General features: G+C 53.3%; 1 protein-coding gene across 7 annotated transcripts in view; it reads left to right on the forward strand.

Annotated features, from left to right (window-relative positions):
- The window catches only part of BANP (BTG3 associated nuclear protein), a 223,671-nt gene that overhangs the window by 62,212 nt on the left and 141,486 nt on the right, over window positions 1-19,973 (forward strand). For 5 of the 7 annotated variants that reach the window (XR_012126924.1, XR_012126921.1, XR_012126925.1 and 2 more), the window contains 3 exons: window positions 3,938-4,068; window positions 5,614-5,685; window positions 7,538-7,576. Coding sequence is in view for 3 of the 7 variants with exons in the window: in XM_036993788.2 (XP_036849683.2) it covers window positions 3,938-4,068; window positions 5,614-5,685; window positions 7,538-7,576 (242 nt within the window). In the remaining 4 variants the exon portion in view is untranslated. The remainder of the gene's footprint in view (window positions 1-3,937; window positions 4,069-5,613; window positions 5,686-7,537; window positions 7,577-19,973) is intronic. The other 2 variants (XR_012126922.1, XM_036993789.2) reach the window with 1 other exon arrangement.

The following is a 19,973-nucleotide window of genomic DNA, read 5'->3' on the forward strand; positions in this document are numbered from 1 at the left end:
CCGCTCTGCCTCTCCACCCAGCGTAGTACTGGCTCACCACCCTCTGGTCTGCCAGGCAGCCGCCTGCAGGCACTCGGGTGCGAAGGGGCTGACAGTGCCCCTGACCCCTGTCTGGGTGATGCCGGGCAGCGGGGCATCCTCGTGGGCCTTCCTCCCAGGCGGTGTCGGCGGGGCCCTTTACCCGGAGAAGATTCCTAGGGACGGCTGTGGGACTTCAGTGTCGCTTTCCACCTGAGACATCTCAAAATATCTTAACAGAGACATATTTTGTGAACTCCTGCCGTGGCTCCCTTGGCAGCGGCTCTGTGACCTGGGCCGGGGTCGGGTCGGGGTCTGGGTCAGGGTTAGGACTCAGGGACAGCGGTGGGTTGGGTCAGCCAGAGCTCTTGCTCCAGAAAGGCTGCCGTAACAGTCCTGGTCAGGCAGCGTCCTCCTGGGGCTTTGTTCTCTCTGAAGCAGGCCTCAGGAAGCGGTTGCCCTGTGGTGGTTTTGGTAGTTCTCAGACACCTGACTGACCAGTGTACCCTGGAGATGGGAGGTGGTGGCCCCAGCAGTGGTTTGGGAAGTGGCCTCTGTGGAAGACTCTCTCCAGGAGGGATCTGGGCCCGCTGCAGTTAGGAATTCTGCCCTGGGAACTGAGAGGCAGCAGTCATGGGGCACGCTGCGGTCCTGGAAGAACTGGACTGGCTTTGCGGGGCCTAAGAGGGTGGGCAGAGGGACTGTAGGTTCAGGGGGGTGGGCTTCAGCCTGGGGTCCACGTGGCCCAGCACAGAGCTGGATGCTCCAGCACTCAGTGTGTGTTCCAAACGGGTGAGGGATGGTGAGACATGTGGGCTCTCTCCCCGTGGGCTCTCTCCCCCGGGCTCTCTTGCTGGGCTCTCTGCGGGCAAGGCACATCCCCAACTTAGGAGGTACTCGGGAGACTTTGTGGGGCCCTGCGTCTCTCAGTGGGTTTCAGGTGGCCCCTGGGCATCGTGTTAAGTTCAGACCCTGATTTAGCACTTCTGGACAGTGGCCTGAAGCTCTGAGTTTCCAACAGACACCCGAGTGATGCCGAGTGGGTCTGGACCCCATGTGCACGCAGGGTGTTGAGCACATCAGGACGTGGTGGGTGCGTGGCCATCCGGCCTGTGTCTGCTGCTGACCTTGTAGTAGAAGACTCACTGGGCTTCACCTCCACTTGGGTTTGATCTCTGTTATGTGGCTGGGATTTTGTAACTTACTTTGTACTATCATTTGTCTCTATTACAGTTATTACTGTTTCAGCTGAATGACAGTAACTCAGTTTAATGATAGTTGTGTTTCTTCAGTTACATTGTTTATAAACATGTCAGTGCCTTCTGAGATGCTGTGTGTGACTCTCAGCTGCCCCTGGCCTTTGGTGGGTGGTCCACAGCCACGATGGGGGCATGTCATGTACCCTAGACAGGCTCAGCTTGTGGGGACGTGAGCCCACCGTCTCCAGGGGTGTCGTTCCTAGAGAGAAACCCAGCCAGCTGGCCTTGGGGGCCCAGGAGCCAGCGGTGCTCGTGGCCTGAGTCCTGGCCGGCTCTCCCAGTAAGGGGCCACCCTTGTCTTCTTGCTGGTCATTGGGCTCCCAGCTCCCAGATGGAAACATTGCTGCCTCTCCAGGGTGTGCTCAGGTGTGTGGGGTTGGGGGGTGCACACCTGTGGGCTGAGGAGAGGGGTGGGATTGCGGGCCGGCTTTTTAAAACCACGAGAGGGAGCAAGATTCGCATGGTTCTCTGCCCTGGGTCTTTGGGTGTCGGTTTGTCCCGGGAGGTTGGAGAACGGGCTTCTGAGCCATCCTGTCCGGTCTCCTGCTCCTGCTGGTACACCGCCAGGGGCTGCTTTCCGCTTGCGGGCTCCTGGAGTCCAGTGAGTTCTGAGAGGGACACCCAACACAGTCTTCTTGCATCAAACTTTTTAGAAAGTACTGTGCTTTATACATTTCTGTTGATTTAATTGCTCTCTATTTTGACATGCTACGTGGTGGCTGCAAATGAAGCGAAGTTGGGTGACTGGTTAAAATCAGATGAGGTAGTTAGGTGGCTGATTAAAGGGACTTCTGGGATTTTTGTCATTGTCCTTTCTGCATACTCTTGGCCTAAGCAAGCAAATCTGGTACTTAAGGCCAACGTGGTGACAGAAATAATCTAGTCAAATGTAATTAAGCCAGGATTCCTGGCTTGATTTGGAATCAGTAGCAAATGCAGCTAGGGTTGTCTCGTCTTGTTTACTTTTGAATTACCAGCAGACGAAAAGAGACTCCCAAGTCAGCGTATGCGTGAGGCCCTGAGCCAAGGCGCTCTGTTCGAAGCTGAATCACTTCCGCCAATCTGAACACAGACCACAGAATCACTAGTTTCAAAGGGTTTTAAAAGTCAGTTTATTGAAACCTTTGTATTGTACTCTTCTATCTGGTAATCCTGTGCAGACTTTTATATGTGGCTGAGCTGACAACGGCTGCTTAAGATTATACTGCACAAGGCAGGTAGGTCAGCATTTTTGCCATAGGCCTGGGTGGTGTGTTGAGGACCTTGGTGGACATCTACTTAGTGCCCCCATAGTTTGAGTTCCAAAGAACCAGCTCCTGACAGCCCGTCGCCCGCAGATCTCTGTGTGCTGCTGTCTGTCCTCAGGAGCAGAGGGGAGCCGGGACAGGTCGGGGAGGCCCTTCTGTGGCTGCTCTTCCTTCGCTGTGGTCTGGAACCTTCTGTCTCTGGTCACTTGCTGTAGCACTTGGGGTCTGAACCCAGTGTGGCTTTTACACTGGGGTTTTGTATCAGCACAAATTACAAAACAAAGATTTAAATTAGTCTTCTTGTATAATTAATTACAGGAGAGCTATTGATTAAATGGTAAATCTAATCATTTGAATCTGTGTCATACCACAGGCCACGTTTCTATGTTTTTTCAGGGCCTTAGGGCCTGTTACTCTTGGTTATATTTTTGAATCATTTGAGAACTGGCAAAATTAGTTGATTTTTTTTTTTAAAGCTGGAGCAGAACCTACTTGGGAATCTAGTTACACAGTTCCTGTTCACTAGCAGAGTGGACTTGAAATGTTTTGGCCACATATACTCTTAAAGGGATTCAAAAAAGTGTGTTCTTCATACAGTTTTAAAATACTGAAGACATTTAAAAATATTGACACCTAAAGTTTTTCATTGCACTTTGAAATAATTGAAAAGGATGTCATTTCTGGCATATTGCAAGTATTAACATTTTACTCTTGTTATATTCAGTGGAATCCAATACATTGTCAATCTGATGCCCACCCTTTACACTATTAAAAATACACAGTTATGGACGTTTTCCATGTGCCTTCTCCCCTGCCAGTTCATGGTAACATTGTATGTACTTCTCTCACAGAATTTCATTCTGATGGACTGTGCTTTTCTGTTTCAGTCTTTTGTACTGATCAATCTACCATAATGCTCTGCAACAAAAATACATGTGTACATTGAAAGTAAAAGTTTTTTTTTCTGAACCCTTTATATTCTAAGTGTTTAAGAAAAATTCTTCTGATTGAGAAATCATTACAATTAAAATTAATGAATAACGCATCAGAACAAACATATGTCAGTGTGGAGTAAACACAGAAAGTAAAATGGCATTGGAAATGCATCTTTAAACAAGTGGGTGGAGATTTTTTACCATTACTTGAATTATCCAGAGACACACAGCACTTCCTGCTGGTCTTGAAGGGTTTAACACCAGCTTTATTCTCATTTTTCATTTCTGCCCATACATCCTGAGCAACTTCATTTAAATAAGAATTGTCTGTCTGACTCCTCGGCCCTTCAGACCCCTTCTGTCTGCAGGTCTGTACAGAATGCCAGCTCCTTGTTGAGACACGTGGGTGTGAGTGGGGCTGGGGAGGGGCGTGGGCTCATGTGGCGGATGGCTGAGGGCCATGTGCGCTTCCCCACAGAAACCCTGATGGGCACGCCGCCCCCCACCAGCGAGATGCCGCAGCCCCCGCCGCAGGCCCTGCACTACGCCCTGGCCAACGCCCAGCAGGTCCAGATCCACCAGATCGGAGAGGACGGCCAGGTCCAAGTAGTATGTACCTTCTCTCTGGCCCGGGGTGGGGAGCTGGGGAGGCACCGGTTTCCCCACATTGCTGGATCACATTGGCAGCTCGGGTCGAGGTGTCCCCACAAGTGCCACTATAGAGCAGAAGTAGTTCCCGGTACGAGTTCTAACGTTTGCAGGCGAGGGCATTCCCCCGTGGCCATCCCTGCCCTCAGCTGCGTGCCCTCTCCTGTGCCTGCCTGCTCCCGTCCACCCTCCTGGGCAGCAAGCACTGTGGGTGTGTGGAGTGTCTCCTCAGCTCAGACACACGCTACCCTCTTCCTTCTGGGGCCAGCAGAAAAGTGGGTGGCCTTAGCGAGACATGGTGCTTCCCTCGGCCTGTGTGGTATGCACTGGGTTGGTGGGCAGTTAGCTCTGCAGGGGCCCACACAGCTGCCCCCGCTCCTCCAGACCCTGCCTCCCGGGCCCTGCGGTGAGGAGAGCAGGGCAGGAACTTCGCTAGGGACACCCCCAGGCTCTGCCCATGTTTAGGGCATGGCAACCTCTCCGTGGTGTGCCTGCATCCCAGGGCCTCTCCTGGAAATGATCCCCATCCGGGGTGCCTGGGTTTGATGTGGTCCTTAGCACACTGCCTGGGAAGGGTGGGCTCCAGGAAGTGCTGATGAGCACTTGTAAATGGGGTTTTCTTCTTTTTCCAAAGGAGATGAAACAGTTATAAACACTGGGCTCTTTGTTTGACAGCCAGGCAGTTATTTGTATCCCATTAGTGAGAAAGCTCTTTGAAGGAATTCCAGAATAGATAACTTTGATATAGGGGTTACATAGACATAGTAAAATAAAGCGACAGAAAACTCTACAGTAGTTAAGATGCATTCTGATTAAGATGGAATTTAAACAAGATAATGGGTATTCATTTCACTGAACCATGTCAAGATTTATAGGAATTATTTGTCTGCTTCTATCTACAAATAAAAGTGCATTTTAGTTGGATTCTTTGATTTTTTGGTAACACATTTATTAGTGTTTACTCCACCTGTTTAAATAGTCACGTAAGTGTTCCCTTGTTTAAAAAACTTTCTGACCTGCTTTCAGTGTTGCGCACACGTGTGCCCCCAGCCCCAAGTCTCCCCAGCGGCCCCCTGGCAGCACCCCGAGGTGGCCCTGCACTTGCCAGGTTGTCCCACCAGCAGTGCTGGTCCCTCCAAGCTGACAATGTCATTTTTAAAAAGTCATTCTGATTTCCTGGAAAACTTACGTTTCCCTTTTTTATGCATTCTTCCTGTTCTTACATTTGCTCGTTTAGTAACATTTGTGGTCTGACAGGTCTTCCCCAGGCCCCATTGCTCCTGGAAGAGTTGCTGCTAAAGGTTCCGTTTGGGCCCTGAAGGCTGAGGTTGAGGAGCCTCCTTATTAGGCTTATGCCATATGAACACCGTACCTCACGCTGTTCGGGATGTAGTGTCTTCTCTTGAATTCTGAGATGATCACAAACACAAATTTCAGAGAGTGTTTCTTGTTTTCTGTGGCTTTGATTTTCTTCTGATGCTTCCTGGTGTCTCTCTTTTGCTGCGGATCCCACAGGGCCACCTCCACATCGCCCAGGTGCCTCAAGGGGAGCAGGTGCAGATCACGCAGGACAGCGAGGTGAGTGGCGAGCAGCCCGCCTGGGCCCCTCCATGCCTGCGGTCTTGCTGCGCTCTGATCGACGCCAGAGGCCGATGCCCATGTGCTGCAAGACCTCCTGACTGGCGTTTCCTCAGGCATGCGCCCCAGCCCCGGGCTGTGCTGCACTTTGCCCGGGCAGCCCCACGGCTGATTTTCTTTGTAGATATTTGCTTTGTTGAGGTTTCTGCTCCTGGCTTAAACTGCCCTCTGAACACCACTTCCCTGCCCGCCCACCCCGATTCCGGTGCTCCCACCTGGGCTGCGGCCCTGCACTCCCATCAGGGCTCAGTCCTGCTCCCCGCCTGGGAGACCCGAATGTGCAGGAGTGGGAGGAGCATGGGGTGGGTTGGTGGGGGCTCTGGGACTGTGGGGCGGGGCTGAGCTGGGGAGGCTGGGGCGCCCAGGATGGCCCCACTCCCACCCCCTGCACCCGCGGCTGTGGACTCTGGGCCCTCATCAGCAGCCAGGGTCCTGGGGGGCAGAGCAGAGGTTCTGGGTGCAGACAGGCTGTGTGGCCGAGCACAGAATGAGCGCCTACGCAGATGAGGGGGCCGAGTGCTTCCTGGAATGATCGGTTCACTAGTGGGCGTGAGGCCAAGTGGCGGATGGGGCGGGTGCGCCCTCATGGGGCCAGCATGGGGCCGGGTCATGTCCAGAGGCCCAGGAGCCAGGCGCTGTTGCCGCGGGGACCCGGCCGCTCAGCAGGAGGTGCATGGGCTGGTGGGGTGCAGTCGTGCGGCGCATGGGAGGCCAAGCCCAGGAGCTGGAGGCCAGCCGGGCCCTTTACTGCCAGAAGGCGCGCTCCCATCAGGCTGTTTTCCAACCAGCCGCTGCCCGGCAGGGAGCGCTGACATTCAGCTGCCCTCTGCAGTGCGGGTCCCTTGTACGCGGATGCTTTCCAGTAAATATATCAGAGCCCTCCCCCCCTTTTTTAGCTTACTTTATTGTAAGAGCACAGTGTATTATATGCACGCAAATATGTGTTAACGGTCTCCTTATGTTACTGGTAGCGGTGGGTTATCAGTAGTTACTTCGGGGAGCTGGAAGCTGCACAGGACCCACCGCAGGGGACCACCACGTGCCCTCAGCTCTGCGTTGTTCATGAGTCGCTGTGGGAAAAGAGGGACCAGCATGGCCTCGTCCTTTTTTCAGATTTCATAAATGAATCCCTCTTGTCTATATAGTCCATATTTTTGATCCCATTAGGTATTAAATTAGAAGCAATTGCTATTAGTAATGATTACTTCATGGTAAGTCACAACAGGCAATTAGTTTTGTCATCACAATAAGGCCTTAATGTACATTTAAAAATTAAGTGATTATTGTATCAACATGAAGATGTCTGCAGAGACATTTAGCAGAACTTACCAGGCTTAAAACAATCATTAACGTTTTTAAAGAAATGAAACGCGTTCCAATTCCTGCGATGCCAGTAGACCTGTGACCCGCTCGGCCGCATGGTCCTGTCGGTGTCCTGGCTGTGACAGTGCGCTGGTGACGGGGTGCTCGGGGCTGCTGCACTTCTGGTGCTTGAGAGTCTAAAATTGCTCTGAAATAAAAAGTTAGTAAAAAATGACATGTTCATTTGGGGTCAGGGTAGGAGGGATTGGTACAGTTTTTTTGAGTTTCTTCATGACAGTCCCCCACCCACCCACTGTAAAATCAGTTTAAATATTTTGTTTCAGGGTTTTTATTGCTACCGGGGGTTGAATTGCAGAATTGGTATTAATGGCTTGCTGGTTATTCATGACTGGGGTGGGGAGTTCCTGCCTTGATCATATCTTGAAGTTGTTTCTGTCCTTGATCTCTCCCTTTTCTGTCCATTTTGCAGGGCAATCTGCAGATACACCACGTGGGACAGGATGGGCAGGTACGTGCTACTCGCCTGCCCTCGCTTGATGCCTGCCTGCTGGGGGGCATGGCCAGACAGTAAATGGTACAGGTTGGCCCTGGGAAGCACTGGCTTTGCTCCAGGTGGCCACGGACACCTGAGAGACTGGGACTTGTGCTCGTGGGGCTCCGGGCTGAGCTCTGTGGGGTGTCACGTAGTGCTGTGCCTTACAGGCGAACATGCCCCCTCTGTTCATTATGTGAATGGCGTTGATGACCATGTTGGGGCAATAACACAGTAGACAGACGTGGCCTTTGTTTGTGTTTTCTGTGGTCAAATGCCAACTGGCACTTTAATCTCCAACAAAAAGAATAACTGAAACGGCCACAGGGTGCCCCAGTGCCAGCCGTCTGTACAGTGTGCGCCCAGCTGTGGGGATCTTGGGTGAGATGTGCTTTCTGAGGTGCAGCGAAGCTGCTGGTGGCTTCAGGGAGGTACATTTTCACATCTTTTCCTTTTCTAAAGGAAACTGTGCCTTCTGACACACTGTGTGTTCATACAAAGCCACCTGTTCTGGCAGACCTGTTTACTTAACCCCTCCTCATTTCCCATGTGTGGAAATTCTCTCTTGCTATTTTATCATTTGGCTGGTTCCTGTTCCCATTAAGCTACCTTGCTCATAACAACTTCATTTACTAAACTGACCAAATATTTGCAAAACACCATTCTGTTTCACAAGGCATACACACCTGTCTCAACTCGATGTCACTCATAGGTCTGACCAAAAGCTCAGCAGCGCTGGAGGCAGGAGGTGGCGGCCCCTGCCTGCCCAGGCCCCACCTCGGTCTCTGTGTCAGGCCCCCGAGAGGACCCTGCTTGGGCTGGGGCCCTCCCCCCTCAGCCAGGGTGGCCTCAGACTCCCAGACAGCTGCCCCAGGCCCCGGGTGACGGGAGCCTCTGCCAGCCCTGCTCAGAGACGGCCTGTGACTGACTGAAGGCTGCTTACACAGGGCTCTGCCCCTTCTTATGGGGGAGAGGTGTTGAGTGGCTCCCCAACTTTGGGCAAAGCAGTACCCTTCTGAACTAGGGAAGCCCATGAAGAGACTTCCGTGTGATGCTTTTTGAGTTCACGGATCCTCTGACTAGCTCATCGGCTTGATTTATTCTTACCTAATAGTTTCAGTGTCATTAAGAATGATCATGTGGTGACACTTGAAATGCTCAGGGAGCAGCTGAAAGCCCCGCGAGGCGGTGGGCAGGCCTTCGCCTCCCCGACCGGGAGGAGCCCGCCCCGCGCCCACCCCCTGCTGCCCGCGTGCCTCGCTGGTCTCTTTGTGCTCTGCTTCTCCTGTGTGCTGCTGTTCCTGCGTCAGCACACAGCTCACGTGAGGGCACCTGGCCCCTTTGTGCCTGGGCAGCGGAGGGGAGGGAGATGTGTGCTGGGCTTGTTCATGGCCGCTGCTGGTGGTAGGGTTTGTAAGGCTGAGTCGGCAGTAAGCCGTGTTCCCAGTAGGCCGATCTGATGGCTTCATGTCCTGTGGCCTTTAATGTGCGTTCGCATGATCCTGAAACCTGGGTCTGCCAGGGGCCATCCTTTCTGAGTCATGTGTTTCCTTCAGCTTAAATACCAAGAGATCCCAGTCCCACGCCACGTGGGAGCCACGTGCATACTGCTGCTTGGGGGCATGGCCCCTGGTGGTGTTGCCGTGGGTCAGTGGGACAAGCGCCTGGCACATGACAGCCACAGGCTGCAGGCATAGGGCGGCAGTGGGCACTGTCCCCACATGCGGGAAAGGAGGGAGGGCTGGAGAGAGCCGACCGGCAGCCCTGTGGAGAGCGAGAGGCTTAGGGGGGAGCCGCGTCCCCAGGGAGGCCGCGGTGGGGAGCAGGCTGGGGCCTGGCTGGCCGTGGAGGACTTGTAGGTGGTCCCCATCCCCGTCCCTCCGTGTTTGGCCATGCACACCCTCTTGTAGTGACCGCTCCTCATCCTTCATCTAATCCGCTGTTGGGGGGAGGCCACAAGGCCACCTCTGCTTGGGTCAAGATTACAGAGCAGACGCTGATTCCGGTCCCGGGCTCTGGGCGAGAGCGCCTGCTCGGGAGGCCCCCGGCCTGCCCCCCGCACGCCTGCTGTGCTGTGCTCCGGGCGGGCAGCTCTCACTGGGAGGCGCGGCCCTGGGCTGCTCACGTGCTGTCTCCTGTCGTCCCCGGGCCGACCGCAGTGCTCTGGGGACGCAAGTGAGTTCACACGGCCCCCGTCTCCTTTGCTACCCGCTCAGAGCCTCAGAATTAATCAGTCGCCGTCCTGTGAGCAAAGAGCAAATAAGCATATGGGGACAGTGTGCGCTTGGACTGGCTCAGGGGTGTCCTCGCCCCTCAGTGACGTATGCGGCTGTGGAGTCTGTCTGATAGAGGGTGCGCTTCGTCTGGTAAGTCAGCCAGCATCAGAGACACGGCGAGTTCCCAGAAGACTGATGCGAGCCGGAGGCGGAGGGCGTGATGCGGCTGGACGTTCAGACAAACCAGGTGCGCCAGGTCTGCACAGTGATTCCTCATCTAAGGGATTCCTGTTTTCCAAGTCAGTGTCAGGTGTAATAGAAGTTTTGACTCACTATGGATTTCCAGAAGATTCTGAAAATGAAGACCAAAGGCCCTCAAATATTAAGAGCCATAGGATCGCAGTTTGCAGTGAGGCAGACGAGATGATTTCTGATGCATCATAGGTGAGAACCTCCGTCACAAGGTCCTGGGCCTTTACATGGGGTGGTACGGGGCTCAGGCGGGCGGACTGGCTGGCCGCCCGGGGAGGCGCCCCCCTTTGGCACAGTCGCCCTGCCACCAGCCGGGCGTCAGCTCTGAGTCATCCTGGCCGCCTCAGGCCCGTCCTCACTTACTGTGGGGCTGTGAGCGGTGGGGCGTCCTGGCCCCAGCAGAGCCGCGTGACCCTGGGACCCTCCCGTGCACAGTCTGCACAGTGGAGCAGGTGTCAGCCTGCCTGTTGAAAGGTGAATTTGTGCCGTGTGCAGCTGTGCAGCCTCAGCGTCCACGTAGGAAAATAGGCTTGAATCTGACTCCCGAGCTCCTCCCTCGCTCCCCGCACAGCTGGAGCCGGGCCTGCAGGCGGGCGCTCGGCTTCACCGCGCGCAGATCTGCCGCCTCCAGGTGCTTCGCTCCCGTCTGCCCTGCCTCCCGTTGCCTTTCATCTTTTCTGAATGCTGGTTGGGACACGTCAGATTGATTTCATGACCTGCTGCTTGGAAAGTGCTAGAATAGATCACGACTGATGTCTCTCTTAGGAGCTTACAGTTCTAAGCTATTGCGATCAAGTAATTTTTAAAACATTTACAACTATTTGCAATTTACACTGTAAATATTAACACATTTCACCTCGTATTTTGATAAATCCAAAGATAGTCAGGATGATAAATCAATAGTACATTCAAGCTTAAGGAAGTGATTATAGCACCTTAAATAAAAACTGCTTTAGCCTACTTCTCAGGGTGTTGGGTCTAGATTGGAAATTTGGGACGCCCTTGGTTGCTTGAGCATTAAAACGCAATCTCCCTGAGGACCCTGGAGTCGGGCTCCATGTGTTTCTGCCTTTCATGCCACGTGGCTGGTGGCATGGCCTGAAGGTGGCACGGTGATCCTGGAGGGGTATGCTTGCTGCCAGGCTTCTGGGCAGCTATGTTTGCACATGTCTCCCATTGCTCTCCTGGGGCAGGTGTGGAAAGAGGAGCCGTGTGGAGGGCCGGGTGCAGCTGGCACGTGTGCCAGGGGCTGCTGGAGCACTGGGGTGCCAAGAGGGAGGGCCTTCTCCATGGCTTCTGGGGCACATGTGGGATGCGGGTGCCTGAATCCCCCACTGACGCTGCACCAGAGAAAATGAGGGGTTGTGGGGCCCCTGCATTCAGGTAGGCCCTGCCAGGCACCCATGTGCGGGCTGAAGTGGGGCGTGTGGATGAGATGGGAGGGGGGCGGGGGTGAAGCACCCCTTCTGGCTCTTGCCCCTAGGTTACACCCATCTCCTTGCACTGCAGTGCCTCCGGATGCCTCTCGTGGGTACAGAGGAGGGCCCGGCTTGGGTACAGTACTCTTAGGAAGAGAGCTGGGTGGGCGGCAGTTGTATTGGGACCCAGGTCCCAGTGCTGCCATTCCTCCAGGGCACCATCCTGTGGAGGTGACTTGAGCACTTTCTGCTAGGGTCTCCGGGTCCCTGAAACAGAATGGGCAGTGCCAGCTACAGGAAGCTGGTGGGGCTTCAGCAGGAGCAGAGGGCGGCCAAGGCTCAGCCCCGGCCCTGGTGGGTGCTAGAGGGGGGCGCTTCCTTTCCGGGAGAGAAGAGCCTGGGCTCGGGCCCTCAGGCATGCCGCAGGCATGGCACCGAGTGAGGGCAGGGTCTGAGGGAAGCCGTTTTTCCGGAGAGCGATGCCAGCTCTGTCCTGGAGCGGTGTCACTGGCCTGCGCTCTGAGCAGCTCCTGCTGTGGAGCCCGGCGTCCCCTCAGGTTCGTTGTGGGCACGTGACAGGTTTTCAGACAACGTTGCTTAGAGAGCTGCGTGCATAAAACATCGATTGCTTAGGAAATACTCCCTTTCTTGGTAAAATGGTCTCCATGTGTGAACCTTTTAAAGAAAGCAGACCATCTGGGCTTAATCACTGTAAACAGTTTAGCTTAGAAATTTAACTTTTTAAAATGAGTTAAAATGATTGTTAAAGAAACACCAAACGTAGTGTAAATGTAAGTGATCTTACAGAACTCCTAACAAGTAGAGCCTGGCCAGCCTGAGGCTTTAGTTTGTGCCACCAGAAGCCCCAGGTTCTAGTTCACGGTGCTGCCGACGGACTGGACTTGACTGGCGCATGACAGAGCCCGGGCCCTGGCCTGGGAACGGCCGAGAACCGTTGTGATTGCTGGGAGACGGCGCCAGTCACATTTCTTACCAAGTATCCATTTGCTAGAGTGACATCTTGGTCAAGGCTTCAGTGAATCGCTCCTTTCCCTGAACCAGGAAGCCGAGTTCGGCCAAGCGAATGCAGAGCGGTCCTCAGGGCGCTCACGCGGCGGAGAAGGCCGAGGCAGGAAGCTGACTCGGGGCTCACTCTGGCCACGGGCGTCTTCTCGGCTGTGTCTCTGTACACCCAGAAAATACTTGTCAAGTTATGGGGACATTTTAACCTTAGCAAGACATTTTTTAAAAACTTTTAAATGAATAGCACAGGATCAGAATTTGGCCCAGTTTTGTACATTAAGAATGATGTGGTTGAAAGTGTGTGCTGGGAGTAAGTAACCTTAATTCCAGGAAACTGCTGTGTTCCTGTGCACAGCGCCTGTCCTTCCACGGGCTTTTGCTGGCGTCGCCCTTGACTTCCAGCCTCACATCCTGTCTCTGCGCCTCCACCGTTCAGAAGCCTTACCACCTCCAGTCCGGTCCGGTCCGATGGCTCTGCTCCCTGGGACCCGGGCTGTTCTTTTGCAAAGAGGAGGACATGTTGGCTCTGGGTTCAAGCAAAAAGATGCTGCTCTTGAGGAGAAGGGGAAACGGTCTTGCTCAGCAGGAGCCTCTCCTCTGGGCACAGGCTGTGGGCACAGAAGGCCTGGGCACTGGCCACTGGGGGTGTTTTCTTCATCAGCCTTCAGTGAGGAACCCCAAAGAGTTTTGTGGACAGAAGTAGTGTTACTTCTAAATCAGACTTTTCTCTGGAAAAATGGAGTAATTGGGCCAAGAGGATCTCTGAAACCCCTTTCAACTTTCAAGATTTGAATTTGAGCCTCAAAAGTGGGACCTCCACCAACAGTCCCCCAAAGTAGGACAGGTCAGTAATCAAGCCTGGATGCCGCTGATCCCTGGCTCACTAGGTGAAGTCAAGAAGGTGCGTGGTCAGCCTGAATTTGCTGAAAGAGCTTTTTCAGGTGAGAAGGGGAAAATAGGCAGGCTTCCCCGTAGAGGAAGGGGGGTCCTGCCCAGAGCCTGCGCTGCTCACAGTACCACTTTGCACTCATGCCGCCTCCCCTGTGGGGCAGGTCAGCCTGGCCTGCACCGTGAAGCCTGCGCATCGAGGCATCTGGTAGGTGAACTACGGTGCACATGTCTGCTCTGCCAGCCCTTGTTAGAGCTCAGAGGCACCGCTTGTGACTCTGAGCCAGCGTCAGTCTGGTGAGGCTCCTCCCTCTTCAGGTCCCCCCTTCTCCTGAACACGCGCTGGACAGCAGGACTTCAGTGTGTGGGGGCTTCCTGGCCTGATGTTTTAACCGGGAACAGTGACAGCAGCTCCAGCCCTTCCCAGACGCCCATCGTTCCAACACCGAACACTCTCTCAGCCGTGTTACCTCCACAGAGGGTTCCGTCCCATTCAGAGCCTTTCACGCACCAATGACCTAATGGTGTAATGCTCGCACACTCGGTACCAGAGAGTTCTGTGTTTTTTGTGGAGTCCACTGAAACGGGGGGCGTGAATTGTCTTCTCTTTACACAGTGAGGACTGTGTACTGCAGTCAAGTGATTTTAAAGATGTTATCTGAGTTTGACCCCGCTTAGTAATGTCCTGAGGTGCTGGCAGAAGCCGACTGGGACTTAAGGTAGCCCTTAGGAAGGTGGGGGGAGCTGGCCTGTGACACTTTCAATCTGTGGGAGCCCCAGCTGGGGTGGAGGTGGGAGCTCAGATGGAATCCCAGCACCTCCAGCCTCTCAGAAATCACATGCAACTCAAATAGTTGGCTGCCAGTTTGTTACAGCAGTTTTTCAATTTGAATGGTGAATTTTGGGTAAAAATGTTGCCAAGTTTTTATAGAGAATATTTGGATGCTCAGAGTTTAGATAACAAGGGATACATTCTTTGGTTCTGATTAATTTTATGTGATTGAAGACTTGTACAACTCAAAATAATTTTCCAGACTTCTCTAATCAGTTGGAGAAACACATAATTTTACTCAGTTTAGGAGATTGCCATGCAATTACAGAATTAAACATGGAAGCGTAGACATTATGCAGAGAGGTTAAATTTGAGTAGGAGAGGAAAGAAGTGGCTGCAAAGTGTTTATTCTGAAAATATTCTCAGTGTCAAGATTCTCTTCCACAAAACAAACTGATGAGAGAGTGCAAGGCGCTGACGTTCACGTCCTTGTGACAGGCAGCGGGGTGTTGGTTCTGAGACTGCATGGCGGGTGCTGCCCTGCAGCAGGTTCTGTGTGGAGCCACCCAGCCTTGCACCCCAGTGGAAGCAGGACTGACTCCGAGGCCACACGCTCGCTGACAGAGCTCCCAGCCCCCCGGCTCAGCACCGCCCATGGCTCCTCTAGGTGTGCAAAAACGGAAGGGCTCGATTTGTTCCCTCTTCCCTAAAGATAATTGTTCTCTTGGGTGTTTTGATTGCATGAGGGTAGGAGATGTGCTGTTTTAATCAGAGCAACATGTAACAGACTCAAATCAGGAATTCTCTGCAGGAGGACAGCTGTGTGGGCCTGGTGTTCAGCCCTGGGGCAGCTGGGCATTTCGGTCACCTTGATGAGGAGCTGAATCCTTGCCTTGGGTTCACTCGGGTGTTTCAGCCCCAGTGGGTGGGCTCCGTGCCTGAAGCGGATGGAGCGCTTTCATCTGCACATGTACTGCCTCTGGCATCTACTTGAGAGCTTTGAGCTCTGAGTCCCCCGGAAAACTGAGTACGCAGTTTGCCTGCCCACAGCCATGTGGATGGGAACCAGGTGAACAGGGAGGGACTTGGTGTTCTAACGTCGCAGCTATTAATTGGCGCTGGTACCTCAATGCAGAGGAGTCTGTTTCTACAGCTGCTGGAATCAGAACCAGTCGCAAACGAGTCATGATTGCATTGTATAGAAGTACAACCTGAAATCCATATGGTTCTATGAGGAATTCGGGAGTGTGTGTATTTATTTTCTTTAGACTCTTGGACAGCAAGTTGCAAACACGGTAAACTCTGTCACGAAGCTTCCAAGCCCGATTCCATGACCCTCTGCGCCAGTGTAGCCATCCTTCTGTCTTCGGTTACCTCTTGATGTATAAACCACACCAAAACTTAGAGCCGAAGACAACAAGCATAACCATCTTTCATGACTGGGTTTTTTGGGCTCAGCGGATGGTGGGTCTGCTCCACATGGCATCGCTGGGGTCAGCTGGGGGCTCACTTCTGGGACTGGAGCTGGGCTGGCCCACGGCCAGGAGCCCGTGTGGGCTGTGTTCCCGTGCCCCTCAGCTCTGCTCTGCAGGCCCCTGTGCGGCCGGGGCCTCTGGGTGGTGGCGGGCGCCAGTGGTGTATGAGAGCTGAGGCTGCAGCCCCACAGCCCCATGGTGCCTGCTTTCCTTTAAGGGGCCGTAACCTTGAACTGGGAAGGATGAGGTGTGTGGTTGCCCACAAGGAGGGTACAGCATCTCTCAGAAACCACCCTGTACCCATCTTGGCTCAGCTCTGAGCTCTTTAAAGTGAGGGCCTGTGCCATGTGCGGAGGGGCCCTGCCCGAGCTCGGGAGGCACCCAGGAGGTGTGGACTGCATGGAGTTCAGGGGTCTGGGCTGGCCCAGTACAGTGAGGAGTGTCCTCACCTAGATGTTCGTTGGGTAAAAGCAGCCTTCCCTGGTCAGGCTGATGGGTGGGCGGTTGGTCTGTGGATGCCCATCCTGACCTGAAGGACACAAAACCCCCGTGGAGAAACTTTGTGACTCATTAACCATGCTGTGCTGGGCCAGCTTGGCTGATGATAAAGTCAGAGCATTTTTATACCTGTGCATTGTTAAACAGTTGCTGAGCTGTTAGAACAGTCTGGAAATGTTTTCTGCATTAAAAAGTTCAGATTTAAAAAATTTGGGTGTATACCGTTTCTGAGATATCCTTTGCCTTCTGTTCAATCTTGTTTTGGGAGAGTTGAAGCAAGCAAAACAAAGACCTAAATGTTTATTCATGTGACTAGGAAACAACACTCCAGCAGCAGTCTATTTTTGGATCGTTGGCAGCCCCTGCCGGCTCACTCCCATTCTGCTGGAGCGCCACGTCTGGGGCTGCACCCTGTTTCCTGGGCTTGTCAACACCCCAGGACCGGCACCCAGCCCTGAGAGGGCACTGCTGCATTTCTGGTTTTAGTTAATACTAAGTTGTTACTAGAAGTGAAAACCGAACCAAGAGTAAGCAGGGGTCACGTCACCGTCGGGCCCCAGGCCCTCCGTGACACGCAGTCGCCATGAGGCAGCCGCACCATGCCTCCCTGCCAAAGCGCCACGAGGAGCTGGCCTCTCTGTGCGGTGACAGCTGTCCCTTTCTGGAGCTGGACACATGCATTTTCCTAGATTATAGCCTCTCATAGGATTTCTGTTGAGGAAATGAAGTGAATTGGGGAGCTGGGTGAGTGCTGTTTCCCTTTTACACCTGGGACAGTAGCTTTTCTGGGATGGCCCAGGGAGATGAAGCCAGGATGGATCCGAACCAGCCCCTTGGCCCCTGGGGCCCCAGACCAGCTGCGCTCTCTGGGGCGCCGTCAGCTCCGCCGTTCCCACTCCCTCCACCAGTCAGCGATTCCGGTGGTCATGAGATGTGTTCTCTAGTCTGGCTTCTCTCCTAGTCTCTGCTTCCTTCTGTTGAGACTGAAGCGGCAGTGCATCCTGCCCGGCCAGTAGGATCGTTGCGGGTGAAATAAGGAAAGCTATGGAAACGTGTAAGAAAGTGGAGAGAGATTAGGGCAGCTGCTTCCTGCCTTGTCCCGTTGCCCTGCTCTGTGCACTCCGTGGGCACTTAGGGCCGAGCAGAACAGCGTCCAGATGCGGGCTGCACACACAGCGCGGTGTGATCCGTACTGTAGGCGGTATGAGGCGAGCATTCACTTTTTTTTTTTTTGGTATCATTATTCTACAATTACATGAGGAACATTATGTTTACTAGACTCCCCCATCACCAAGTCCCCCCCACAAACCCCATTACAGTCACTGTCCATCAGCATAGTGAGATGCTGTAGTCACTACTTGTCTTCTCTGTGTTGCACAGCGGGCATTCACTTTGTCCAAACTCTGGCGCTAGGCAGTGTCATATCTATCGAAACTTTCAAATCTGGGTGAGTAATTTCCCTACGTTTAGGAGGTTTCCAGCCACATGGGAATCTTTAACGACTTGGGCTTTAGTCATGCTGCTTAGATCATGAGTCACCAATGGTGAGTGCTGCTGGAACTAGCAGCGTATTTTGATATGGTACGTCAGTCTTTTTTGTGAGCAGTGGTAGCTGATCTTATTTAAGATGTGTATGAAAAAGGTTTGTACGTATCTATAGGCTAAGCAATGTCTGCTTATTCACAGCTTGGGAGATTCTGTGTGTGCTCTGCCACGCTCACGTCTCTCATGAGTGCGCACTGCGCACACACACATATATACTAAAGCCCAGCGACCCAGTGACGTTCCAGTGAACTCCCTGTGTGTGTCCGTGAGGCAGCGTTACCAGTGTCCAGCTAGCGACAGCTGAGGGGCTCTGTAAACTACTCTCAACTTTTTTGGAATTTGTGTCCCTTCTTATACTATGCTTAAAAGTAGATTTCTGTGACTTTCAAACTTTTTCCATAATACGAGGCCTTCTAAACCCAGCTGGGAAAAAGATTAGAAGAGATGGGAAGTAACCAATATTTTGCTGCAGGGATTTTTTGAAGTGAGAAGAGGGGGGTTGTGAGTGTGTATGTACACGTGGGGGTATGTGGAGGGGGTGTTTAGGGTGTGTTTGTGGGGGGCGTGTAGTGGGTGTAGGGGGTGTGTATGTGTGTGTGTGTGTGTGTGTATGTGTGTAAGGGTGTGAGAGAACACGTTGCAGTGAAAGCCACTGTGTGCATATCATGCATCAGGGCAGGAAAATGATGTAGGAATTATTTCATGTGTAAACAACTACGGACACTTTTATAAAACCCAGGCCACTCTTTCATGTTGCCCCCTGAAGGAAGGCAAAGATCGTGAAGTGGCCCGGGCGGATTTCAGCTGTGCGCCGCCCCCACTGCGCCCTCGCCCTCCGGCGGGGTGAGCTGAGCCCCGTCTGTGCAGAACGGCTGTGGTTGTTTTGGGATGCGCTGCCTTCGGGAGGAAGTCTCCCCTCCCTCCCCCCTCCATTTCATTATTCTCATTTCCAGTGCCTGAGGGGCGGCAGGGACAGAGCCCTGCACCACTCCTGGCAGGGAAGTGTGTCATGAGTGAAAGGTGAGAGGTCCGTGTGCTCCGCCAGAGGCCTGCGGTTGGCCAAGCATGAGGCATTGCTTTTTTGGTGTTTTTCTACTTGGAGAAAGTTTAAAGAAATTCTTTATACCTGAAGTTAAGCGTTTGCCCAGTTTCTGATTCCTGTGTCAGGTTATCAAACCTCAGAGTTGGGCTCCAAGCACACCATGCAGAGAAGACAGGCAGGTGTGTCCCGCACACCAGGCCTCCCTTTGTCACACAAGCTGCTTGCGACCACACACTGCCTTGGCTGCCAACGCTTCACATGCCCCCTGAAGGTGCGGTGGGAGGCCGGACCCTGCTGGAGCTCCTGCTGAGTGTTGTGTGTGAGGCGCTCCAGAGCCGGGCTGCGTCCAGGGCTGCCTTACACGTTCCTCTTTCTGAACATGTGGTCTCTCCCTGTCGGGTCCGGGTTCTGTGTCTGCAGATCAGAATTCTCCCAGAGAGGCTCTTCATGGCACCGGGAGAGAGGACCTCGCCAAAGGGATTCTCCTAAGCTGAACTTAGAGTGTATATACACTGAGTCTGAGAGCCACTGAAGATGACACAGTGTGTCTAAGAGTGTCCCTTCAAGTTCTGGACAGTTGACACCAGTGGGCATCCAGCCTGAGGTTCAGTGTCGATGCCTGTTTGTTAATTGGTGGGTGTCTGGCCAGTGGGTTCCAGCCCCGGACAAGTCCACTATGGATTCAGGGAGACCGAGATATGGCAATAGAATGTTCTTGGGGTGAAAGCGTTTATACCCAACTGCATTCCCACCATGGCATGTCAGTCACTAGAATCCCGTCCACTCAGAGCGAGTCTGCATGCAGCAGGCCGGTCTCTGCCTCTGGGCCTCTCCGCCCCTGCATCCTTCTCAGTCTCTGTTCTTGGCGCTGCCACCACTCCAGTCTCTGCTCTCCTGCAAAGGCAGCCATGCCACTGTGTCGCCCAGAGCACTGGGCAGGGCTCTTTATTTATAGAGTCTATGACAACATGTTGCCCACACATGTGTAGTGAGCAAGCCAACCAGGGCCAGGTGAGAACCCCGGCCACAGGAACCTTCACTGCATCCACACTCCACCCCTCCAGGATTCTCGCCTCGCCGTCTGTGTGCCCTGAATCCTCTGCAGTGGTCCTTGTATGAGGAAGCTGGAACACTGTAACCAAGTTCCATAATAACATAATACAGAACACAAATAACAGATTACAACAAATTATAATAACCCTCAAGCCTGAGGAGATCCATTGCCACCAAGTGGTCATCCTGGC

The sequence above is a fragment of the Manis javanica genome, chromosome 17, assembly GCF_040802235.1.
Source record: "Manis javanica isolate MJ-LG chromosome 17, MJ_LKY, whole genome shotgun sequence".
Lineage (NCBI taxonomy): Eukaryota > Metazoa > Chordata > Mammalia > Pholidota > Manidae > Manis > Manis javanica.